Consider the following 27,173-nt stretch of genomic DNA (forward strand, 5'->3'; position numbering starts at 1 on the left):
GCTACTGTGCAAGCATACCGTGCAGGCAGCTATTGTGTGGGTAGAGCCAATATTCCTGAGAATGTCCCTGTGATCTCACCAGGAAGCAGAGACATACTGAAGTAGTATCAGTGATGTCACCATGTGTGCATTCTCCTGTATATAAGTGCAACCTACAAAACTGCACATTAAGGGGCAGGTCCAGAGAGGCAAGAAACCTCGTTCCGCCATTTTTAGCACAGTGCACCGCATTGTAGCCAAGCTCAAGCATCTAAGGGCGATAATGAGTCACATGCATCAGAGCCGTACCTGTACTAGCGGCTGAACAGGGGTAACTGGGTAGCAGCGGGCCATATGCATGTAGGAGTGTAGTCAGAATTGAGGCTTATACTCAGTAGTGCATAAGCACGGATCCGTCTGACCTCTTGCACCAGATATACAACTGGCTCAGGAAAGTGCCAATTAGGACGACTTCTATAAACCAAAGTACCACGGACAACTCAGAATATGGGCAGATAAATCGTCATTTTATTCTATGCACACACTGCGCAATGTAAGCGCGGCTGACTGTGAAATGACCGCTAAAGTTAACGAAGCCGAACACCTCAAACCATAGAACATTTACTTACTATTCTCCAGGTGAGCAGCTGGTTCCAGAAAGAGGCCCCTTCTTCCAAGCTAAAAAGCACCCCACCTGTAAGACACACAATGACCCAGGTAAGAGGAGACTCCGTACCCGTGCGTATACCAGTAATGCCATGTCACAGCTCACACAGCTGTTACAGGTACCAGGGGATTGGTGTAACTAGAAAACAGAAGGACCCAGGTGAGAGGAGACTCAGTACCAACATACAGTCAGGTGCATAAATATTGGGACATTGACAGAACTTTCATATTTTGGCCTCTATTCACCACCACAATGGCTTTGAAATTAAACAAACAAGATGTGCTTTAACTGCAGACTTTCAGATTTAATTTGAGGGTAATTACATCCAAATCAGGTGAACGGTGTAGGAATTACAACGGTTTCTATATGTGCCTCCCACTTTTTAAGGGGCCAAAAGTAATGGGACTATCAACTCAAAAGCTATTTCATGGACAGGTGTGGGTTATTCCCTCGTTATTTCATTATCAATTAAGCAGGTAAAAGGTCTGGAGTTGATTCTAGGTGTGACATTTGCATTTGGAATCAGTTGCTGTCGACTCTCAATATGAGATCCAAAGAGCTGTCACTATCAGTGAAGCAAGCCATCATTAGGCTGAAAAATCAAAACAAACCCATCAGAGAGATAGCAAAAACATTAAGTATGGCCAAATCAACTGTTTGGAACATTCTTAAAAAGAAAGAACGCACCGGAGAGCTCAGCAACACCAAAAGATCCCCCGGAAGACCACGGAAAACAACTGTGGTGGATGACAGAAGAATTATTTCCCTGGTGAAGAAAAACCCCTTCACAACAGTTGGCCAAATCAAGAACACTCTCCAGGAGGTAGGTGTATATGTGTCAAAGTCAACAATCAAGAGAAGACTTCACAAGAGTGAATATAGACAGTTCACCACAAGATGTAAACCATTGGTGAGCCTCAAAAACAGGAAGACCAGATTAGAGTTTTCCAAACAACATCTAAAAAAGCCATTACAGTTCTGGAACAACATCCTATGGACAGATGAGACAAAGATCAACTTGTACCAGAGTGATTGGAAGAGAAGAGTATGGAGAAGGAAAGGAACTGCTCATGATCCAAAACATACCACCTCATCAGTGAAGCATGGTTGTGGTAGTGTCATGGCGTGGGCATGTATGGCTGCCAATGGAACTGGTTCCCTTGTATTTACTGATGATGTGACTGCTGACAAAAGCAGCAGAATGAATTCTGAAGTGTTTCAGGCAATATTATATGCTCATATTCAGTCAAATGCTTCAGAACTCATTAGACAGCGCTTCACAGTGCATATGGACAATGACCCGAAGCATACTGCAAAAGCAACCAGACAGTTTAAGGCTAAAAAGTGGAATGTTATGCAATGGCCAAGTCAATCCCCTGACCTGAATCCGATTGAGCATGCATTTCACTTGATGAAGACAAAACTGAAGGGAAAATGCCCCAAGAACAAGCAGGAACTGAAGACATTTGCAGTAGAGGCCTGGCAGAGCATCACCAGGTATGAAACCCAGCATCTGGTGATGTCTATGCGTTCCAGACTTCAGGCTGTAATTGCCTGCAAAGGATTTGCAACAAGTATTAAAAAGTGAAAGTTAGATTTAGGATTGTTTAGTTTGTCCCATTACTTTTGGCCCCTTAAAAAGTGGGAGGCACATATAGAAACAGTTGTAATTCCTACACCGTTCACCCGATTAGGATGTAATTACCCTCAAATTAAATCTGAAAGTCTGCAGTTAAAGCACATCTTGTTTGTTTCATTTCAAAGCCGTTGTGGTGGTGAATAGAGGCCAAAATATGAAAATTCTGTCAATATCCCAATATTTATGCACCTGACTGTATATCCTAGTAACACCATGTCACACACACAGCTGCTACTGGTACAGTTTAGTTACAGAATAAAGTAAAAAATATATTCAGAGTGTAGTTAGGCTTCAACATTTTGCACCCAGAGAATACCAGTCATTTAATATTATTGTCTCAGTGGAAAGCATGGTCTATTGGTCAGTAACTCATAAAACAATGACATAAAGCAGAGATATTTTTATTAAAGTAACCCCTAAAACCCATGGGCCTAAGTATGTTCTATTGTTATATCATCATATTATAATAAAATGTATGTTTTAGGACTTGGTAAAACCTGGTTGCAGGTGACACATTTTGGCACAGGGATGCCATTGCTGTTAGATAGGTTGTGTCCCTCTCTCACGTAAATCTTACATAGCCATTTGGTCAAGCCCTCAGACGTGGCATTGTATCATATATAAAAATACACCATCATTAGCCTAAGTCATTACAATGAGCCTTTCCATTAACCTTCTGATGGAATACAATAATGAATCTGTTAGAAGATATCCCGCCCCCCGCATGGTAATTAGCGATGCCAAAGGAAGCTGTGGTCACACTGACAATGCACTGACTGTGCCTGGTTGAGTTTTACTGTTTTTTCCTGGAAATATAAATCCAACCCAGCAGAGGAAGTGCAGGCTACAGTGGCACAACCCTGCTTGTGCAATAGGACATGGGACCTGGCTGTTACCTTTAGATCCCTGTAAGGACACTTCACTACCTAGCAGGATATCAGAGAGTAAAGGCCCCCATACACAGTGCGATTCAAAGTTGGTAAAATGTGTTTTGTACGATTGCCCTTGAAATTCTTCATACGATGTGGTCAAATGGAGTACGATTGATCGTTACGATCATAGGATAAGATGCATAGAAGTGTATCACATTGTACTCAAAAGATCGTAGATCTCTCTACAAAATCATCGGATCTGCGATCCAACTAGAGTACGGCGGGGGCGCGCATCTGGTTAGCAGAACACACAAAAAAAACACCTATTTTCATACGATTGGTCTGTACAAGCTGTCAAAACTGTCCATATCGGGTAAAAAATTTGTACAGTGTATGGGTACCATAGGGGCGAGGAAGAAACAGGCTGGGGACACAATCTGCATGTCTGATGCTTTCACTTCCAATATTAAATGCTCCATATTTAAAAAGAGGAACCAATTGCCTGTTTAGTCATTTCCTGCTTGTAAACAATAAAGACATAGAAGCTCAAAAAAAAAAAAAAAAAACCTAGAAAACTTCTCACTTAAATAAAAATCTATCTATCCCCGCCCGTTCAGGAAACATGTTGTACAAATTCGGAACATGCACCTTTGTATTGTGCATGCTCAAAGCTCCTGTCACATAGAAATCTTAGTGAACGTAGACTTCACAAAACAACAATTTTACTTATCACCTCCCCCATAGTATTAGCTGCACGTATACGACTGGATTGAGGACAACCAGTAACTGTACTTTGGAAATCGGTGTAACTCCATGCGCATACTGCACTCCACCCTCACCTGTTTTATCGAACGGATGAGATTTGTGATTGGTCTACTAGAACTGGCTGCAGCAAATTGCAGATGCTGTTACATCAGATGCACAAGCAAGACTATTGGTCAATCATGAGAGTCATAGGAAAGGAAACCAACACTCATTGCTCACAATATTGGTTCCGAGACAGCTCCTGAAACGTACGTACGTGTGTTAGCATCTCCATAATAAGTAACTTGCACTGGAAGTTTAAAGTACCCAATAAATGGAGAAAAGATTCATACCGACAGGCGCCCCAAAGGCTGCCGAGACGCCCGCTGCTGCCCCTGCTGACACAAAATCCCTTTTCTCTGTGTCTCTGCGGAAATATTCAAAAATCTGTGAAAAAAAAAAATTTAAAAGGTGTACAGACATGGAAGCAACCAATTTGCCTTCTATACACAAGTTATAAAACGAAAACTTTTGAATACTTTAAATGGTCAAACAGTATTAATCTGATTAGATTTACGGCAAGTCAGTGCCCTTCCAAATATCAAAGTGACTTCCTGTGCCGCCTCTGCATGATGGCCAAGCGCACTGCCAATGCTTGGTCCAGGTTGTCACTGGGGGGCAGGGTTCCTATTCGGGTCATGTCACTCATATCACTAGCGCCCAGTGTTCAGTTTAAACCCAACATCTGACAATTCTCCAGGAGGTAAAACCAGGAGGATACATAAACATTACCTGCTAAATATCAGTTACAGATACCCTTAACACAAAATCCCACCTTTAATGATACGCTTTGACCTCTAATCACCAGTTTCCCACTTATTGTCCGCAGCGGGCACTAGTCACAATATCAGCCATTGCTACTCAGCATTACTCTATTCTGTTGGCCTATTGAGCATTCAGAACTACAGCCATTGCTGGAGAGTAGATAGAAACTAAGAACTGCGGGAAGCTCCTTGGGAACTGTTAAACCTAAACACGGTAGAAATAACCTGCTAATCCATGTTACCTACGAGATCTATTTCTCATTATCTGTGCCAGAAATCTTATCTAATATCAGAACAAGAGATGACGGAGCTTTACAAATCAGAGTTAAATCAACTGACCTTAAAGTCCTTCTTGAGAGAGGTCGACCTTCCCTGAGAGATACCAGCGGCCACCACAGCCCCGGAGTGAATCATCGGCCCTTCCTGAATTCGGAGCAAGCAGAAGTCAGCACCAGATGATCAGGTATAACACATCAGCAGGTTAAATGAATAGCTTTCCTTCATGTTTCAATGGGATTAAGTGGGAATCCCACCGAACATAAATTACAGGTTACGGCAATAACATTTTTATTGTCTGGCATTCATCCACTACAATTGGTAATCGTGGCAAATGAGTATTATATTTATGATTTAAACCAGGGATAGGGAACCTCCTGCCCGGGGGCCGTATAAGGCCCCTGGAATCATTTGGTCTGGCCCCCTGAGCTTTTTTCTGCTAGCCTCATCTGGCTAGTAGGGTACCTATAATGTCACACTGCAGCCAGAATCTATGCAACAGTGCCGCCCGGAGCATCCTTAAGGCGCTTCAGATGGTCACAGCGCTGCCCTTACAGGTCCCCGAAGCATCCTCAGGATGCCCGGGCATTGCTGTAATCACCGGTGATTGTGACCCCGTCCCGTGTGATGTCACATGGAGGGGGCGTGGCCTGCACCGGGCCAGCGAATAATAGCCCTTTGTGGGCAGTCGCTACCTGATGCCAGTGGCATTACATGTAAAATTAGAAGGTGACGAAGGACTGAGTAAGCTTCCTGGTATCTTAAAATGAGCTGTAACGTTTTTTAAGCTACGATAAAGAGAAATACAAAATACCAAAGTTCTATATTTATCACAGTCAAAAAAGCATCGGGATACTAGATATTTACAGTAACCGGTGTGGTCTCAGATGGGGCAGACTGGTCCTCACTACACTGAAATGATGGCACGTGTTGCATTGGTTTATTTACATTCATTAGCAGAGGGGAATTCCAGGTACAGGGAGACCAAGAATAAATAGGAGAGACGGATCCCACTAACCTTTCCCACTGCCAGTCCTCCTACTACAGACATGATGACACCGCACACCTTTATCACCAGGGTCTGGGAACACAGATACAGAGGTTTAGATGAAATGTACAGGCAGGCTACAGAGCAAACAGACGGGTTACACAGAAGAAGGTCCTCTCATCACGATTACACAATGTGCGTGTTACAAATATACACAATGCAGACAGGAAAGTGTTATACTTTGCAAATGTTTATTTCTTAATTGGCCACTATGGTAGGTATATACAGTATCTAGCTCTGCGATGCTCCATATTTAGTTTGATTGTGCCTTATGGAAACAAAAATAGGCAACTTTGCATAATAGGGCCTCACAATCTCTCACACCCTCTGGCCTGGAGGTTCCAGGGTGGTGGTCTTGGGGTCCTGCTATCCTTGGGTCACTCCTACCAAGTCTTACCTTCTGAACCCTCCATCTCATTCAACACTAATGACATTTGCCTCTTCCAACTTCTTCGAGTAGCTGCCTTCTGTCTCCCTAGCCTTCACTCAAAATTCCTCCATTACTTGGCTTCCTGGCTCTTAATCTTCAAATGGGCTCTCAAGACCCATTTCTTCCTCAAAGCTTTCCAGCGCTCATCCTAACTCACTACTCTCTGCTCCTTCCTCACTATCTAGCCCATCTGTATCACCCCTGTTTGTCTGACCCTCCCCTCAGAATGTAAGCTCTCGCGAGCAGGGCCCTCTTCCCTCACGTGCTTCTTCTGGCCTTACTTTTACTTTCATTTACAATGGCACCTAAAACTTGGTTACTGGCACCCTGCTGCTTATTTAGGTGTTATGCAGCAATGTTTATAAATCTTGTACTCCTCCTGCATTGTCTGTACTGTTAATAACTGTTGTCTTGTGTGCTCATTTGTTTCTGTACTTTGAAAGGCCCTGCGGAACTCTTGTGGCGCCATATAAATAAAGGATCATAGTAATAATAATAACAACACAGACAGACGATGTTGTGATATATTTCAAAGCATCTAGGCAGCTGACAGATCAGACATCCATCCCCCAACTCCCTAACCTAATTTAAAGGAAATTAAAGGGAATTTAAAGGTTTTCTAGTCACATGTAGGTAGACTGCCACAGTCACAAATGTGTCGGGCCATTCGGACTCTCAATGAAAGTGTGTCCTTTGTCATGAGAGGAGACGATTTTGCTTTTTAAAAATGTAGGAGGTAACACTAATGACAAAGAAAAATTATCTGGGTGATGGAGGGAGGCGCTGGGACTAGTTACATTTGGCAGGATGTATTGTAAAGTGACACACTTGAATCAAGTCATGACATCGCAAAAACAACTAACAATACACAATTCAGTCTATCTCACGTTACACAAACCAGGATTGCCACTTACCTTAAGTCTCACTACATGAGGAATCTTCACACCATTTAGGAAACACTTAATTTGCGGGATCCCACTCCCAGCTGCCACCGGCTGGAACCGGGAACAGAGATTAAAGCCACAAAAATTAACGTGAAATGGTCACAAAATCGCTTTTAAGCAGAATTAGATTATATCCTTATATTTACCTCTACGAAGGCGACTAGCAGGGATCCAATCATAACAATGGCAGCATTTAATGTTACCCAGAGCAGCAGTGAGAACGACAGTCCTCCCTTTTCCGTGAATTTGTCAATATCTTAAACAAATTTGTTAAGAAATCTGGCAAATGGTAATATAATCTTCAACTTGTCCCCAGTACGGTACCATCGGGGCATGAGGTTGCTGATCATGTTTGACTGTCAGTGTCATGATGTGAGAAGGGGAATGGAGGTAGCAGGAAGTCACAGACAGAGTTATACAGTGGAAGGAGCAAGGTCCCCCAGCAGCACAGAGTATATCAGGAGATGAGCAATATGTCAGTGAGGACAGGGGCAGTGACATGATGTGAGGAGAGGGGATGGAGGCAGCAGGAAGCCACGGACGGAGAGTTATATAGGGGAATGAGCATGGTCCCCCAGCAGCACAAAGTATATCAGGAGATGAGTGATGTGTCAGTGAGGACAGGGCTGCATGTGACAGGGCAGTGACATGATGTGAGGAGGGGAATGGAGGTAGCAGGAAGCCACAGACTGGGAGTAGCAGAGTCCTCCAGCAGCACAGAGTATAACAGGAGATGAGCAATATGTCAGTGAGGACAGAGGCAGTGACATGATGTGAGGAGGGGAATGGAGGCAGCAGGAAGCCACAGACAGAGTTATATAGGGGAAGGAGTTGGGTCCCCCAGCGGCACAGAGTATATCAGGAGATGAGTGATGTGTCAGTGAGGACAAGGCTACATGTGACAGGGGCAGTGACATGTGAGGAGAGGAATGGAGGTAGCAGATAGCCACAGACAGAGTTATGCAGTGAAATTAGCAGTCTGATGTGTAGCTCCCGATACAGAAATAATGCGATGTCAAACACACCTGTAGAAGTTCATACATCCAACTTGTTTCTACAGTTCGCACTGATAACTAGTCCTGATGAAGCCCTCCAGAGCAGGGGAATGTTTTTAGTGTGACATACTGAGCACAGTGCATTCACAGTACACGCGGAAGTTTATTCTATAATCTGTTTCATTTGCCACCTATACGTTATCCTACTGGTGCCCTGATATTTATAATTCCACCTTATCCTTCTCAGCAGAGGCTACCTGACCCGCTGTCATGGGCCCTCAGGCCACCCGTGAGCCCCCCGACACACATTATGACCTTGCCCACCTCTGCACCAGACAAAGCTAGGATGCCTTATACATAAGCTGCAAACTGTCCAACCAAGGTCTCTGCTTGTGTCTACTTTATCCTTTATCTTTCTGATTAGCAACGAAAGGAAAAGCAAACTATGCCAGGTCTGTGAGGCAAATTGTACTTCTCCCACGTAAAAATGTTAATATAACACAGCTTTCAGTAAAAACACCACTAATAAGTACACACAAGATTGAAACGTTGGTGTCGAACATTGGCTCTTGTTAGGTTTCCAGATCTAATCAAACTCAATGGAAGGATACTGTTTTTAATTACTTGGTATTTCACACCTGCCAGTTGCTCCACCATAATGTCGATAAAGCAAGCGATGAGCCCGGTGAAAATCCCAATCATTCCGCAGATGACCCAGCGGGTGACCTCCACAGTTCGGAATGCCTGAGACAGACGCACAGATGGGTTTAGTTAGAAGACAAGGGTGACCAGCTACAAGACATTACCGCGGAACAATCATCACATGCAGATGTCAGTTACACAATGCCTCACTGTTCGCTGGATCATAAAGAACTTGCGTGCAGGATTCTAAGCCCCCCTTAGCTCCTGGCAATCCAAACTATTGAGAAACACTTCATTTTAACCCTCTCAGACCCCATCTCATGACCGTCACATACAGATATCTATCTGCGTTATAATTATATTTTCAAAGGTTTCCTCTTATAGAAGCCCATCCCTCAAGCAGCAGACTGGGACCCTGTTCCTTTAGCCAGGATCTGACCCAGATACTGCCATACACAGTGAGCAATGCGGGTGACTGAGGAGCTCACCCACTCAGGTAAGTTTTAAACGTTTTATCAGCAAAAGTGAACTGAAAGTGTCACCCGACCAACCATGTGACAGAGCGATCCTATCTGGTACAGGCGGCTCACTGACAACTGCCAGAGACCACACTGGGCAAATCCAGCAATCCTCGCAGAATATGGTAATGCTCTGTGTGTTCTAAAAGATATCTTCAGTCAATGTAAATGGGTAACAAAGGTATGGATAAGGGAATGCTATCCCATCCGCTGAAATTTAGCTGCCAGTAGTGCAGGAATTAAATCATGGGGCTGTCCCCAAACAGTCCAGATTTTTAACGGCACCAAGTCGATCTGCCGACACACAGGTCTACAGTGGGATATAAGCATTGTGTTCCATGCATGCAATGCGTGAGCAATTAGGCTGACTTGCTTGCAACTCTGCATCAGTTTCATTGCCAGGGGAGGGGCTCATTGTGTATAAGGGCCTATTAAGCCCAAAATTAGCTATTCTAAAAGTCACTTCAATGTTAAGCACCTTAATGGGCGGGTCGGTATGGGCTGGAAACGAAGCAGAAGAAGATTGTATAGTTACCGTGTGATTTATTCTACGCTCCTCTTCCATAAACAGCTGGTTTTCACTATTGTCATAATCCAAACTCTGTAACAACAACAATGCGGAGAATTAACATCATATGCAAGCCATAATATAAACCCTGCTATAATCCACTGTCCAATACAAGACGATCAGGTACCCAGAGCACACCAGGATATAGAGAGAGGGACAATCCCCAGTACAGATGTGTCCTCATTTGTCTTTGCTGCAGTCGCACCAAACAAACCCTTCTTGGCACGCCTGGTCCAGTGAGACTCTGCTGGAGCTGGGCGCCATTTTTGTTGCCGAATATGCGTCTATGCTGAATCATGTGATATGCGACTCGTATGTCTGTGTGTGACGGAGTCTTCTAATCAGCATGCGAGGTGCCACGATGCAGTGGCCGCGGCCATTTTCCACACCAAGTTCCGTTCACATAGCAAATTAATCAGCGCAGTCTTCTGGCGCGTCCTAGTCGCATTGCATTGTGACTTCGATGCATTTTCGGGTGCTAGAGTAGTTGCACAGGACCTGGCGGCTCACTCAGGCCCGGCATATCGCGCTGCATGGCGTACTGGGGCTCGATGAGCAAGGACACATCTCTATATAGCCAAAGCTATTCTCTGTAGGCCCTTTAAACATGGTGACCAAGGCAGTACAATGGGGAAGGGTCTCTCTGCTAGCCCGGCTCAGGCTTTTCCCTATTTGTATATTTAAGAACAAATAAAAAAAAAAAAAAAATACACCAACTTTAATTTAGATTTATTGTGCCGCAGGCAGAGACAGCCTTTGAACAGCAAATATTAAAAGGATCTGATGGTGCTAATTTACATTATGCATTTATCTGGTGATCCGAAATCCAAATTAAGACTGCAGCAATTACAAAGGGGTATGTGTGTAACCCCCACTCCTGAAATACAGAAACAAGACATAAACCGCAATTAAGAGATGACCTTTGGCTGCTAAATATAGTAGAGCAGGATGGGGGTGGGGGGGGTGAGTGGATTTTTAGGCTGCAGGGCACAGGCAGAAGTGATAAAACATCATCTGTATCAGCTGATCCTCATCCTGGTGTATCAGGTACCAGTGGGTCCCCAGTGTCGATGGGAACCTCACCTGAGGTCACTAGCAGATAAAATACATTTACCTCATATTTTAAGGAGAGGAGGTTCTCGTTGTGTGGGATCTCTTTAACGACTGTGGACAGTTCCGTTTCCTATGGAAATAAAGCACGCATTACAACTTACATACAGAACGTAGATGACGTGAAGCTAATGGTCAACATTGTACTCTGCTCCATATTAATTTACATGGACATGAAATAAGGGTCGGGGCCCAGTCTTACTTTTTGAGCACCCACACATACCACTGATATCTGCAACAGCAATACCATCACAGGTACAGGCGATGCTTTCTTTGTAAGCTGCACTAGCATTGCTGTGACCAATTAGGGGGTGCCCTGACTGTGCCTGGATTGTCATGGAGCTGGGATCTGCCTACTGTACTTTATCACCCCTGTTCTTTCCTTAAACCCACAGGGTACTAGATCTACAAAAGAGCTATAACTGCCCTGAGAAGGTCTAATATCATACTAGGTGCAGCCAGTCTCCAGCAATGTGAATCCTCGCCGGCAGGGCAGCTAAATATGGTTAAGTGCCTGACACTCTGGCGGTCAAGAGGTAAAACTCCTAATCCCTGGACATAAAGTAAGCCGGCAGCATGGCAAATCCGGTGCCGAAGCCCATGATGGCAAACGCCACCGGGGTAGGGCTTCGCAGTATCCTCATAAATTGCCTACTGAAATAATAGCAGTGTGTTACTGAATGAAGTGTGGATGGCATCTAGCCACAGACAACCACGATCTGTGAACTAGCCGCGTTTATAAACTGATGAGGATAATGAGCGTATCTCACCGACTCCCGGTTCTCATCTTCCAGGTCCACGGTACTCAGCTGCCCGAAGCGGAAAAGGATTGAACTAGAAAACTATCAGAAACAAATATCATATGCCAGACTGAGGGAAATAAAAGGCTCATCTTAGACACATCAGAACAGCTTAATATGCCGGTGGGTCTATTAACACGTACAAACATTTTATACATAAATATCACAGTACAACCTCACGTTGACCATTTATCACAGATACCAACGCCTTGGGTATTATAGCATTTATGACAGTACCCCTCTGGCCCTGCAGAATAGTGCGTAACATATTCAAAAAATTAACTGTAAAACATTTCAACATGCAAGACAAATTCTTATCAGAGGTTTATTGGAGGGATTAACCGCCCACTTGTAGAGACTAAGTCGGCAATCAGCACAGAACCTACTACATGGTGGGACAATAATTAGCAAACAAACATTGCCAACCATGATTATACTGAAGTGTACCAGGGTTTTCTCCAAGTGCTGAAGTTTCATCATCTAGTCCACAACTGTGTAAGATTGTGCGCATGGTGTAGGGAAATAGAACGCAAGCACCACTGGAGCAGGGACAGGTGTTAATGAGTACATTTCACTATCAAGTCACCCACTCAGCATCTTTGCAGATTATACTTTATGTGAAGCTCTTTGCCGTCTAAGGGTGGGTACACACCTAAACGACCGGCAATCATGACGAGTTTCAGGGAGATTTGCCTTGACTCTGGACATCGCATGATTGCCGGTGCATACTTAAAAGATTTAATGAATGACGGATCGATCACTGTTCCGCTCGTCATGAATACGTACAGCCTCACATGCGATCACACGATACTGCATTCGACCGCAAGAGCGCGCAAATAGGTCATACATGTCGTTCGGATTTGGCCAAATCGGGCAGATATCGTTCAGGTGTGTACCCACCCCCAAGTCTCTGGCTCTCAGGTTGGCAGCTCAAAAGTATATAGAGCACATAACACAAAAGAGCTATAACCAAAGGTGCAGGATCTCAGCCTCACGTAACAGGAAAAATATGATAAAAGAAAGCGTGCACATTCCAGTAACATGCCAGGCTATTACAGCATACTATCCAATCACTGGCTACTGGTAACTTACACATCCTAATACTTAATAGATGGTGGTGAAATATATTATAAGAAAGAGGAACAGCTGAGAGGAACCAAGATAAAAGTAGGAATTGCTTCACGAAGTATAAAAGCAGAGCAGGAATATTACAGGACATGCACTGAGCTTAGGTCAACTACAATATATCTGTACAAGAAAGGAGGGTGTTGCTTAGGTCAGGACAATATACAGTAAAATTTCAGCAAACTCAGGGTGGGATCGGTATGAACTCCCGACAGGACGTGAGCCCGGCGGATGTAATACTGACCTGGAAGTTCAACAGGACTAGATCCCGACACGGTAAGTATCTCATCTAAACCTAACCTTCCCCCCCCAACCATCCTTTATGGGTGCCTAACCCTAGGCCCCCCCCCCCCCTCCCAAGTGCCTAAACCCCCCTCCCTGCACCCTAAACCTAATGCTTCCGGGATGGGGTGCCTAAACCTAGCCTCCCCCTGGGGGTGCCTAATCCTAACCCCCCCTTCCCCTAGCCTAACCCTAAGTCCCACCAGGAGCCCCTAACCCAACCCCCCCCTTCCCCGCCCACTGCTGACGCTTACCTTCGTCCTGTATGCCAGACATCGGTCTCGCAGCGTAGGGCTAATAATAGGTGTCAGGATCTCGCCGCCTATCATTAGTACCTGGGTGGGATATGACAGTCGGGAAGGCGGCGGTCGGCATTTCAACCGTCGGCTTCCTGACTGCATCCCCTCAGGGCACCTCTCCCAATTAGGGATGTGCAGGCTCGGATAGGTTCGAGTTTGCACGTTGAGTTCGGATTTTTCCCTCAAAAAAAACGGAACTTAGAAAGAGGCAAAACGTCATCTTGCATGGACGAACATCATCATTCCTGGACAAGTCCAGGAATGATGATGTTCGTCCATGCAAGATGACGTTTTGCCTCTTTCTGAGTTCCGTTTTTTTGGAGGGAAAAATCCGATCTCAACGTGCAAACTCGAACCTATCCGAGCCTGCACATCCCTACTCCCAATAGCGTGCTCACAGACATATAACTATTGCTGAAGAGAAATAAGAGAAAACAGCTGCACAGGTCAAAGTTTTACAAAAATTAAAACAATTTTAGAAATGTATAAAAAAAAGAAAAAAAACTTTTAAAATCCTAGCACGTGCACTGGGCTCACAAATTAACGACATTGTAATCGTGCAGTCGTTTGACAGTCTGTACTGTGCCTACACTGACCGAGCAGTCGTTCAGTGCAGGCACATCAATCATCCCCTAACATGCTCAGCCTGACGTTATCGTCAGGTAGTACAGCAAGTTTGGCTGATAATTGATGTCGGAAACGACCAGCGGGAGCGCGCATCGATTATTGAGCGATTGAACGATAACAATATAGTTAAAAAAAAAAAATCGGCAAGTGTAGGTGTGCCTTATGCTGGGTACACACGGGACGATCTGTTCAGCGAACGATATCGCTGAACGATCTCCCTTGAAATTCCCGGTGTGCTGGATGAACAATATTGATCATCCACACCAACGATTTCACCAACGATGAATGACCAACGATCGTTCTCCCATATAGAAAAGGACAATATCGTTAAGCGGGAGTGCACATCATGGTCATTCATTGCATACAAACGTAACAATATATCGCTATCGTTCATATCGTAACGATATATAGTTCTGTGTGTATGCACCTTTATGTTTAGCATTTACTCAGGATAGGCAACATCTGGTACTCCAGCTGCTGTGGAACTACACATCCCATCATGCTGTGCTATAGTTTTAAAATGCCCTAACAACAAGACTGTGGCAGGGCATGCTGGGATGTTTAGTTCTACAGCAGATGGGGTGCCACAGGTTGCCTACCCCTGATACAGCATAACTAGCCATAGCATTGATTTTGGCGGGACTTTCCCAATTCACGGAAAGGGTGTGGTTTTTGTCAAAATACGCATCTGATTGCTGGGCCTGGGCACAGCTTATTTTGTCCTAACTTTGTCTCTTTTATTGTTATGGGTTGTGATAGGCCTACATCGATCAATACATCTATATCAATAGCACTTACATGTGCAAATGCATTATACAGACATTATAATGTCTGACAAAAAAAATGGACATCATTTTGTTAGGAGGTCTTGAAATCGCTGAGACATAAGGCACAGAGTGTTTATGCCTCAGGAAGCCACTATTCCGTAGCAAACCCATAGTTTGCATTTTTGTGACTATTGGTGCAGCACTCAAAATGGCTGCCACAACGGTGCGTAGCTCATGAGTAAACTTTAATGGCAGACTGCTGATCTGAAGAAAATAAAATGAGGTGTGAGGGATGACCTGTATCTTTGTGATTTGATAGGCTGTATTGTGACAAACGTTGGTTCTGCCAACAAAATGGGCCCACTTTCACAATACTACGACTGCAGTCAGCCATGCAAACTAGATACAAACCCGCCGTGTCTTATAAATCCAATGCTCTAACTCAGTCTTGACACTCTGCCAAGCAGCGCAGAGCTATCTCTAAATCAGTGTATACACTGCAAACAAATCTGACTGCCCACTTACATTGTTAAGTAGTATAAATAAGGAGAGCTTACTGTATGTGCCCTCCGGGAAGGACGCACTATGCAGTGAAACCGGTTCTGTCACACATTACCTCTCCATAAGTTCACATGCTGGGAAACCATATTCTAGATGTAATCCAAACAGGAACTGAATTTACAATGACTGAAAGCATTTTTTTACCACATGTTACCACAAAACGTATGTGAGCCCTGTAAGTAAAGGGTTCAATGCTGCAAACCCTACAAGGGCACTGCCACATTCTAAGCATTATTCTAAACGGGGAAGAAGGAATTACTGCCATCTCTTGGCCATAGCTGCAGATAGTAAAACACTATATTGATTTGATACGTCTTTCCATTATCTGTGACTCGCCGGCCCCTGAGCCATAACGAGACTTTACATTTACAGCTTCCAACTTCCTGATGTGCTATTAATGCCATAAACTGCTGCGTAATTCCATGAAATGAGCGGGCTGTGCTGCATTGGAAAAGGCTGGGGATGGGGTTAGAGGAAGGGTGTACAAAGCCTTGAAGAGTAATAAAGTGGAGATAAAGTACCAACCAATCAGCTCCTAACTCATGTTACAGGCTATGTTTGAAAAATGACAGCTAGGAGGTGATTGGTTGGTAGTTTATCACTCTCCATGGCTTAGTACATCTGCAAGGAAGTCAGATATCCTTTACTGATTTACACCCCTCTAAGACCCCTCCGTGACAGGGTCTGTAAAACACAAACGTCAATGGCCTGAATATTAGAGATGCGCGGGGTGACAGGGGGCCGCAACCTTGTGGTATAGCTGGGGGGAAAGTGGTGTGTTTGAGTGAAATTAACTGGGAGTTGAAAGTCCTCTTTATTAGGGTATGGCTTGTACCCAACCATTGGGGGCAAGTCCCATGAAGATAAATGGATGTACCCATCTGTAGCTGGGTAACAATGTCCAGCAGGAATCCTTATGCAGAATGACTGGCTTCTGACCGGGCTGATATGCATAGATCGCAGAGAAGAAAGTTGTAAGTTAGTTGGGACAGATATAGAGAAAAAAAGAATGTATATAATATAATATAATATATATATATTATATTATAAATAAATATATCTCACACACAAATATATATATATATATATATATATATATATATATATATATATATATATATATATATATATATGAGGAACTTTTGAATGTAAGTGTGACAGATGGGAAGAGATAGATCTTGGAAAATTTGTTATTTTAAGCTGTGCGGGGATAAACGATTAGTAGTCATATGACTCCCAAAGTCACGCTGCACTACACATAAATTCGCCAGAGGGAGAATAGCCCCATACTCACATATTACCAGCCATGAGAACCCATCACCTCCAAAATCGGTCTCCAAATTGTGTAGTAAAACTACTTATTTAAATATAGATTATAGACAGATAGATATATTTAAACACATTAAAAAAGCATAAAACAAGAGTACTCCACTATAGCACCAGTCCCTTAGAGTGCTATACTATCCATTATGATGATTTGATTATTACGTAAAGAGAAAGCAAACACTATTTAAAAGTGTTAAAAAAATAAATAAAAAAAAAATCTATATAGTGTTCATCCTAGCACCCATCACCTGTCACATTCCGTGCAGTTCCTCTTTCCTGCCTGGGGTGTCGCTCTCTGCACTGGTGCTTCTAGCACACTCGGCTGATGCAACAAACTGCAGTGATACAAACTAGAGTATGCTAGAAGCACCAGAGCAGAGAGCGACAGCCCAGACAGGAAAGAGGAACTGCACGGGTTGTGACAGGTGACAAGTGTACTATGGGTGGGAAAAACGATCACCGCCGGTGAATAGAAACCGTGCGCATGCGAACGGCTTCTATTCACAGAGGGGAGAGCTTGGGGGCGACATGGCATGTCTAAGTGCCGGGCACGCCCCCAAGAGTTATAAAAAGAGTGCGCACCTTAAAGACGCGCTCCTTTTTCTTGCGGCCATGCCCCCTGTACAGGCGCACGCTAGAGTGCCCTTTCTACGGCCAGTCGCTGGACCTACTGTGTGCGACTCAGTCTCTAATCTGGATAACAAAGGCTAGAGGTCAGACACGAGCGATCTGCGCCACGCATCATTCTGCTTAAACCGCAACTTTATACCAATTCCTTTGTGACTGAAGTTCTAATCTACTGTACCTGGTACACTGAAAAGTGACTTTGCACACAGTTACGATGCAAATAAGATGCAAAAGTTAGGAATATGTACGAAACGATTCCCGAGGCAAAGCGTCCTTGTCACACCAAGCATCTCACGCCACATGGGGCAAAAACACCAGTTGAATGAGGACACGTATATTAGTTATGGATCTTCACGCGCTGTACTGACCCAGAAACTCTCAGTAGATGGAAGAACCAACGTGCTATATATCTGCTTGCACGGATATAAGGAATGTCCTTACACTGCATATATCTCAGCATGCTTTACCTGGCGGACAACTCAGATCAGGTGACAGAATAAAAGGACAATCACATTCCCTTTACTATTATATATCTATCTCTATCTATCTCTCTCTAATCCGGAAAGTATTCACAGCGCTTCACTTTTTCCACATTTTGTTATGTTACAGCCTTTTTCCAAAATGGAATAAATTCATGTTTGTCCTCAAAATTCTACACACAATGCCCCATAAGGACAACGTGTAAAAAGTTTTTTTTGAGATTTTTGCAAGTTTAATTAAAAAAAAAAAAAAAAAACCACACTAAGAAATCACATGTACATAAGTATTTACAGCCTTTGCCATGAACCTCAAAATTGAGCTTCGGTGCATCCTGTTTCCACTGATCATCCTTGAGATGTTCCTACAGCTTAACTGGAGTCTGCCTGTGGTAAATTCAGTTGATTTGACATGATTTTGAAAGGCATACACCTGTCTATAGAAGGCCCCACACTTGAAAGTACATGTCAGAGCACAAACCAAGCATGAAGTCCAAGGAATTTGTCTGTAGACGTCCAAGACAGGATTGTCTCGAGGCACAAATCTGGGGAAGGGTACAGAAAAATATCTGCTGCTTTGAAGGTCCCAATGAGCACAGTGGCCTCCATCATCTGTAAAAAGGAAGAAGTTCGGAACCACCAGGACTCCTAGAGTTGTCCGGCCTTCTAAACTGAGCGATCGGGGGAGAAGGGCCCTAGTCAGGGAGGTGACCATGAACCCGATGGTCACTCTGTCAGAGCTACAGCATTCCTCTGTGGAGAGAGGAGAACCGTCCAGAAGGACAACCATATTTGCAGCAATCCAAAAATCAAGCCTGTATGGTAGAGTGGCCAGACAGAAGCCACTCCTGAGTAAAAAGTACAAGGCAGCCCACCTGGAGTTTGCCAAAATGCACATGAAGGACTCTCAGACCACGAGAAACAAAATTCTCTGCTCTGATGAGACAAAGATTGAACTCTTTGGCGTGAATGCCAGGCGTTATGTTTGGAGGAAACCAGGCACCGCTTATCACCAGGTCAATACCATCCCTACAGTGAAGCATGGTGGTGGCAGCATCATGCTGTGGGGATGTTTTTCAGCAGCAGGAACTGGGAGACTAGTCAGGATAGAGGGAAAAGATGAATGAAGCAATGTACAGAGACATCCTGGATGAAAACCTGCTCCAGAGCGCTCTTGACCTCAGACTGGGGCGACGGCTCATCTTTCAGCAGGACAACGACCCTAAGCACACAGCCAAGATATCAAAGGAGTGGCTTCAGGACAACTCTATGAATGTCCTTGAGTGGCCCAGCCAGAGCCCAGACTTGAATCCAGTTGAACATCTCTGGAGAGATCTGAAAATGGCTGTGCACCGATGCTTCCCATTTAACCTGATGGAGCTTGAGAGGTGCTGCAAAGAGGAATGGGCGAAACTGCCCAAAGATAGGTGTGCCAAGCTTGTGGCATCATATACAAAAATACTTGAGGCTGTAATTGTTGCCAAAGGTGCATCAACAAAGTATTGAGCAAAGGTTGTGAATACTTATGTATATGTGATTTCTTAGTTTTTTTGTTTTGTTTTTTAATTCAATTTGCAAAAATCTCAAAAATAAACTTTTTATACATTATCATTATGGGGTACTGTGAATAGAATTTTGAGGACAAAAATGAATTCAGTTTTGGAATAAGGCTGTCACATAACAAAATGTGGAAAAATTAAATGCTGTGAATAGGGGGGATGGATAGATAGATAGATAGATAGATAGATAGATAGATAGATAGATAGATAGATAGATCTCACAAAACTACACATCACACTGTTCAAGGACGAAGGATGCCAGAGCTGGGACAAATGAACTAAATAAACCAACAAGGATTATTAATGGCATCAGAATCTTTACTTATGTGTCAGTTGTGTCAGTTAAGTATCTTACAAATGTCTCTTATAAGATAAAGAACCTCCTTATCTCTTCATAAGAACACATACATCTCAGATAAGCACATTTTATCTTCGCTTGCATAATATCTCTCAGACTGACGGCTACACAAACACTTTTCCTTCAGTATAGTCAAAGCACTGACAATATAGTACTAAGATATAAATCTAAATATATATATATATAAAATCTTTATAAAGATTTCAGTAACCCCGATTTGACAACCAATGACATCCTGGGTTTTCCAAGCTCAGCAACAAACCACAGGATCTATTGTGAAATACAGTAGCACACAGGACTGCAGCATGCAAAACGCTCTGCTGACGACTGGAATAGGAAGTGCAAGCTGCTGGAACCAGAGTATGCACACTCACGGGAATGAGCGTGAAATGATTACTGGAAAAAGGAAACTGAGCTGTTACATTATGCAAAACAGACACGAATACTAATGATTTTTTTTAAAGCAAAAACAACTACACATGCGTCATCATATACTGTTGCAGTCACGCCAAACAGCCCTCCTCGGCACACCAGGTTCCGCGTGACTCAGCTTGCACCAAACTTTTTTTTCCCCTAGATATGCACCTTAATCGCAATTGGATGCGACAAACTACTTCAGGAGACTGCACCGATTCATTTGATATCTGACACTTGTATGTCTGTGTGCAAGAGAGTCTGAATCTGTATTCAAAAGTGCTACAGAGCAGCCACAGCGACTTTTTTCCACGCCAAGTTCAGTTTTCATTCGTATACAGACTCAGTCGTACACAGATAAGCAAGTGTCACATATCAAATGAATCAGTGCAGTCTCCTGAAGCACTTTGTCGCATCTGATTGCGACTGAGATGCATTTTCAGCCATAAAATAAGATTGGCGCAAGCCGATTCGCACGGTACCCGACGGCTCACTCGCGCCAGGCGTCTTGAGGCTAGGTGTATGAGGACATATCTGAACAAGCAGAATACTGAAACATTATGACAGCTCTGCAACGGAGTGCCATGAATTGTTAACATATTTCAGTGTAACGCATGTAAAATTCATTTACACTAGTACCACAGAAATCTTGTCCATGAAAGAAAAATTCTTATACAGCAGACATAGGTCAGTAATGCAGGAGACAAGTTCAGAGTCCCCCAAGTGTCCTGGAAACTCCTGCAAGGCGATACAGGGAAAACAACACTTCAAGGGTACGAGGCATAAACAGATAAAGTTTAAGGTGTGATCCCCCTGTCTAAATACAATCACTTGATGACATTGACTGATGCAGTGTATTCTATAATGGCATTTCCTGCTCCAGCATGTCATATGCCTCCTGCTACGTCTGCTTAATCCATCCTCAATTTGCCTCATCAGGTATATATTGTAAACGCTCAACAGTAAAGCTCTTTATCAGCTTACCCTTCCATACTCCTCCCTCATAGGTTCAATGGACATTAAACCAGATATAGGCTCCCTTTGGCTCTCCAACTGAGCTGAAAGCATGCTCTGCCGGCTGAAAGGTGCTTAAGATTTATGGTGGTGCAACGGTTAGCTTTGTTGTCTCACAACACTAAGGACACTGAGGTTCAATACCCACCAAGGCCCTGTCTGTGTTGAGTTTGTATGTTCTCTTCATGTTTGTGTGGGTTTCCTCCCACAATCAGAAAACATACATATTAAATGGCTTCTGTGCAGGTGGTAGGGAATATAGATTGTAAGCTCCACTGGGGCAGGGACTGATGTGAATGACTAAATATTATCTGTAAAGAAGTGCATTATGCGTGTGAGCTATATACATAACCATTAATAGATTAATAAATTAAACTTTCACTACTTTTTGCTTTTTAATAGGCCAGGTTTCAGTTTACCTTCCTCATTAAGTATAGTACCTGACTGCAACTTTACCAGTCCAGCTCGCACTTTATCTTTACTTATTACACTTGTTTGCTTCAAGTTATATTTATAAAGTTCAGGTTTCTTCCGCAATCCACTCCAAGTGCACCACCCTGAAAGCACGCCGCGCGCTTACTACACACACATCAGGAAACACAGCTAGCCACAGTTGTCTTGCCTCTATGCTTATCATGTGTGCGTCTCATCTTTTCACCTGAACCCGTCTCCTCAGTTCAACTGTTCCATCTACACCGCCCCGAAAATCATGTTAGTCTATATCGCATGCCTACTGCATAGGTGTGTGATATTATTCCCCATCAGCCCACCACTGTCATAATCGCGGTCATCTTTCTTCCCTCCTAATTATCAGTATCAGGTCACTGCCTTTTCATGGTATTTAGTTTAGCTAAAAATCGAAAAAATTATCAATCTTTATAAGCTATTGCTTCCCGCCAAAAAATATACTGCGGTCACCCATACTTCCCTTGTACGTGCCCAGTATCACCCCAACATCACCCACAATTACGCCGTCTTCCCAGTATCTTAAAATATCTTCATACTCTATAGGGTGTAGTATAGTCCTTATATCTTGTATTTGAATTTATTACCAATCGTAAAGCACTGCTGAGTACCCCGGTGCTATATAAATAAACGGAAAAGAATATCTATTTCTCAGTTACACACATTCTTCTGCAGTAACGTGGTCTCACGCCTCCAGGGCTCTCCTGTCCCCTCTCCCCACCACCATCACAGGAGTCTCTCGTCCCCTCTCAGGGTTCTCGTCCCTTCTCCCCACCACCACCGGAGTCTCTCGTCCCCTCTCAGGGTTCTCTAGTCCCTTCTCCCCACCACAGGAGTCTCTCGTCAACTCTCGCCCCCCTCACAGGAGTCTCTTGTCCCCTCTTGCCACCCCACAGAAGTCCAACATGCCCTCTGCCCGCACCCACGGGCCTCTCGCCCCCTCTGCCCGCACCCACGGGCCTCTCGCCCCCTCTGCCCGCACCCACGGGCCTCTCGCCCCCTCTGCCCGCACCCACGGGCCTCTCGCCCCCTCTGCCCGCACCCACGGGCCTCTCGCCCCCTCTGCCCGCACCCACGGGCCTCTCGCCCCCTCTGCCCGCACCCACGGGCCTCTCGCCCCCTCTGCCCGCACCCACGGGCCTCTCGCCCCCTCTGCCCGCACCCACGGGTCTCTCCCCCCCTCTGCCCTCACCCACGGGTCTCTCCCCCCCTCTGCCCTCACCCACGGGTCTCTCCCCCCCTCTGCCCTCACCCACGGGTATCTCGCCCCCTCTGCCCTCACCCACGGGTATCTCGCCCCCTCTGCCCTCACCCACGGGTATCTCGCCCCCTCTGCCCCCACCCACGGGTCTCTCGCCCCCTCTGCCCTCACCCACGGGTCTCTCGTCCCCTCTGCCCTCACCCACGGGTCTCTCGTCCCCTGTGCTCTCACCCACGGGTCTCTCGTCCCCTCTGCTCTCACCCACGGGTCTCTCGTCCCCTCTGCCCTCACCCACGGGTCTCATCTCCTCTACCCTCACCCAAGGGTCTCTCGTGCACTCTTCCTCCAAAGGTCTCTCTCGTACACTCCCCCCCACCCCGAGTTTCTCGCACTCTCCCCCCATAAGACCCCCCTCTCGGTCCTCACCGGTCTGTTCGCGACCCCGGTGCTGGTGCCATTGAGTAGCGGCGTGCGCTCCCCGTCCTCCTCCGGCAGCTCCCTCCCTGACCAGGACACCCTGTTGGACACGTTGGCCATGTCTCGGCTCCGGGCTGCGGTGTCTGTGTGGCCGCTCTCCCCGCTCTGTGTTTGTGCATGTGATATGCGAAACCTCAGCAATCACTGGGAATCACCTGATCTATCCGCTACGGCACGCCAATGGGGTCATAGCGAGACTGCCCGCCCGCGGCATGCCGGGAGTTGTAGTTCTGTCTGTGTAAAGCTGCATGGCGCGTTACCATGGTAACAAAGACTTCCCTTCACCAGCCAGGTCTCATCTCACTGTCACTGATACATCACTGGGAATGTTACTAACTGCCCATTGCAGCTCTCGCTGTGTTCAAATTGTTTGGGTCTTGTATGTTAATATTTATCAATGAAGAGCATTTAAAATGCAAAAATATCTGGTTATAACTGTTTATTTTTTACATTTTTATTGATGGAATTTGCAAACCTCACAATTGTCCTGCTTCAGGCCAGGACAGACCCAATTTAAGAAGCAGGGGATTTATTCCATATCAAGTGATTCAATGCACCTCTTTAATGGACTGGGGGGGATTATCCGGCGAAATGGGGTTTTAGTGGTGTCTGTCATTGCATGTTATGTGAGCTGAACCGCATCCCCCCTATGTATTAATGTGGGGTTGGGTGGTGAATGACAGGGTTGCTGTGTACCCCTGTCATTATCGGCGCTGCTACCTAAAAGATAGCGCCGATATGCTGGGCAATGTATGAAAGGTCAGTGGCACTGACCATTGCGGCAGCTGCCGCTATCGATTTCGACAGCTGCAGCTGTCGTCCTATCATCACAGCAGGGACAGCGCAGTCCCTGCCTGCCGAGCTCCAGGCTGCACGTGAGATCTCGCGCATGCCCAGTGCCGGCCAGGGGGTGAGACACAGAGCATCAGAACTAGGCTGATGTGCTGTGTGGTCTGGCAGGGATTGCTTAAGGGGCCATTCCAGGAGACGAGATGTTATTACATCACGTTGGTAATGCTTTCTGCTTCGCCTTGGTAAAGACGCCTGTCATTAGTCCCCTGCTGGGATTTGAGAGTTGGGAAGCCGGCGGTCGGCATTTCGACTGCCGGCTTATTGACTGCATCCCATATTGTGGCCGTCGACATCCTAACCATATCCCATTGTCGTTAGTGTGTCTGTCCTTCACCATCGTGTGTAGCCTGTAATTGTTGATTTGAAGAGTGAGACTCTACATTCCTTCCAACTATTGTGAAATAGGTGGAGCAGTCCAGATTCTAGGGAATGTCCATTGCCTTGAGCATCAGAAATTTGCCCAGTATCTTAGAGGGCCAGTGTAAGAACCAGGCGCATATGACAATTATTAACCTAATAAATGGAATACACAGGTTTAGTGCAGCTCCTATTATGGGTAAAACTTAAAAATATACTTGTATGATTTATATTATCAAGCTAGATGATGTCACAGTTACCTGCTCTCTGTTGGTTATTAATGTATTTATATATTTATCTAAAGCACAACGGTATATGCTGGAGCTACAGTATTTAAGTAACTGTTAGTACATAATAAATCTAGCTGCAAATATTTATTTTGCAATAATGAAATGCTGAATTCCTGACATTGTATTAATTTAAACCATACTTGCTTACTCTCCTGGAAAGGTGGACAAGTCTCCCGGAGGCCGCCCACTTTCCCAGTGAAGTGGACGGCACAGGTGGCTGACGACACAATTTGCGTTGAATCGCGTCATCGTGGCTCCACCTCTGGCTTCACAACGCTGGTAATTGAGGCATTGCACATCGAATCCCGACCTCGGGAGCAGGCAGCCAGAACATCGGCAAGTATGATTTAAACTGGAGATTAACATTTTATAGATCAATTCTTCTCTTCTTCTTAGAGGCCCAGCTGTCTGCAGCTTTTTCATAATCACAGTCTGTAGGATCTCGTCCCTCTAGTGAAATCAGCATAAGATTATTTAGTGTGCTCTGGGCCTGATTCAGAGCCGGACGTTCTTGAAAAGCGCTCGCTCTGAATCAGGGCGTTTTTTTGTTGTTGTTGTTGCGGCCTCCTGGCCGCTCACTAAGCTGTGGAGCTTCTCACCACGAGGAGGACACCAGAGGGTGAACACACTGCGTCAGGTGTGGCCTGACTGACGCAGTGTGTTCACCCTCTGGCGTCCTCCTCGTGGTGAGAAGCTCCAGAGGTTCAACCGATCGTGATACTGAGCAGGCTCATTGAGCGGTGTGGAGACCGAGGAGTTCAGTAGCCGGGACGGAGTTCTGCCATATCGGTGCAGTAAAAATCATGTGGTATCCAGCCCACAGTGTGTATTAAATTGGTACGAGTCCATCCTCTTATGTTTGGAGACGTGGATATTTATGTCTGTAATAAATTGATTCATGCACGATATAGCGCCCCCTTCTTTCTTCTCTTTCTACATTAGATCTTTTGTGCCCATCTGAATCCAGGGTAATTTGAAGGGGAGCTGTGGTCTGTAAATACAGGACCTGAGGGTCTGATTCAGAGCCGGATGCTATTTGCGCTCGCTCGTTCAGAAAAAGGGGCTGGTTATTTAAATTGACCGTTCGCTCTTTGCGGTCTGTTGACGCCTCTATGTCTGATCGAGCGAACAAAACATGCGGTCGTTATTTGGAAAAAAACGCCCCCCTGGCCGCTCGCATCATACGTCATGTCCGCTATTTATTAGATTAATCAAGTACATCGAACGGCATCTGAACTGCTCGCTATTCTTGTGGTTGGATTTTCCTACCGCAATCATGTGAGCAGTTCTGGCTAAAAGACACCCCACTGACGTGGTCGATGACGCTGCTTTGTTAATTATGCACACCCTTAAAACGCACGTTTTGACCTTTTGGCACGCCTGCGTTCTGATCTCCACTCCCCGTTTTCAAGCACCTTCCCGTTACCACCCACATACGCCTCATCCTGTCACTCAAATTAGCAGGCATTCGCTATTTTGCGAGCACACGAATTTCGGCCGCACTGACTGGTTCGCGCATGCGTATTACAACCCATATGCATGCGCAGATGTGCGAACATCGCTCGGAACGAACGAGTGGCCGCTTACGAGCAGCTCTGAATGAAGCCCTGAGTGCTATATGCCCACGGATGTTGTGGAGGATCTTTGTGCTGGACTATTGAGACTACATATATGGACATCTTTATAAGTGATCAGCGCACGGGTACTTGTGTATTTGTATATATATATATATATATATATATATATATATATATATATATATATATAATATATATATATATATACATATACATACATATGGTGGAAAATATTATGTTACACAGGGGATCATACCAGGATATAATGCTGGACCCTACTAACCCAATGTGGCCTAGAATGCTTTGGTGCGTTTCCAGCAATGACTTTCACAAACGTCTTACAAGACTCATACGACTACAAAACCAGACCAGTATAATATAATATTGTATTGTGTATAAGAAGTGGAACATCACATATGTGCAGTATAATGTCTAGATTTCTGAACCAAGATAGCCCCTTGTA

At 44.9% G+C, this 27,173-nt stretch overlaps 1 protein-coding gene across 2 annotated transcripts in view; it reads right to left on the bottom strand.

The window, feature by feature from the left end:
- The window catches only part of CLCN7 (Cl-/H+ antiporter 7), a 66,865-nt gene extending 43,040 nt beyond the window's left edge, over nt 1-23,825 (bottom strand). The window contains exons 1-11 of one of the 2 annotated variants that reach the window (XM_088448165.1): nt 23,584-23,824; nt 12,027-12,098; nt 11,261-11,329; nt 10,114-10,179; nt 9,030-9,162; nt 7,570-7,679; nt 7,394-7,474; nt 6,020-6,082; nt 5,065-5,148; nt 4,255-4,348; nt 609-673 (exon numbers count right to left, since the gene is read on the bottom strand). In XM_088448165.1, the coding sequence (XP_088304291.1) occupies nt 609-673; nt 4,255-4,348; nt 5,065-5,148; nt 6,020-6,082; nt 7,394-7,474; nt 7,570-7,679; nt 9,030-9,162; nt 10,114-10,179; nt 11,261-11,329; nt 12,027-12,098; nt 23,584-23,694 (948 nt within the window). In that variant the 5' untranslated portion in view covers nt 23,695-23,824. Of the gene's footprint in view, nt 1-608; nt 674-4,254; nt 4,349-5,064; nt 5,149-6,019; nt 6,083-7,393; nt 7,475-7,569; nt 7,680-9,029; nt 9,163-10,113; nt 10,180-11,260; nt 11,330-12,026; nt 12,099-23,583 lie in introns of both variants that reach the window. The other variant, XM_088448166.1, reaches the window with a different exon arrangement.
- Between the last annotated feature and the right edge of the window lie 3,348 nt (nt 23,826-27,173).

Source organism: Taudactylus pleione, unplaced genomic scaffold (genome assembly GCF_031769625.1).
Source record: "Taudactylus pleione unplaced genomic scaffold, aTauple2 ptg000451l, whole genome shotgun sequence".
Taxonomy (NCBI): domain Eukaryota; kingdom Metazoa; phylum Chordata; class Amphibia; order Anura; family Myobatrachidae; genus Taudactylus; species Taudactylus pleione.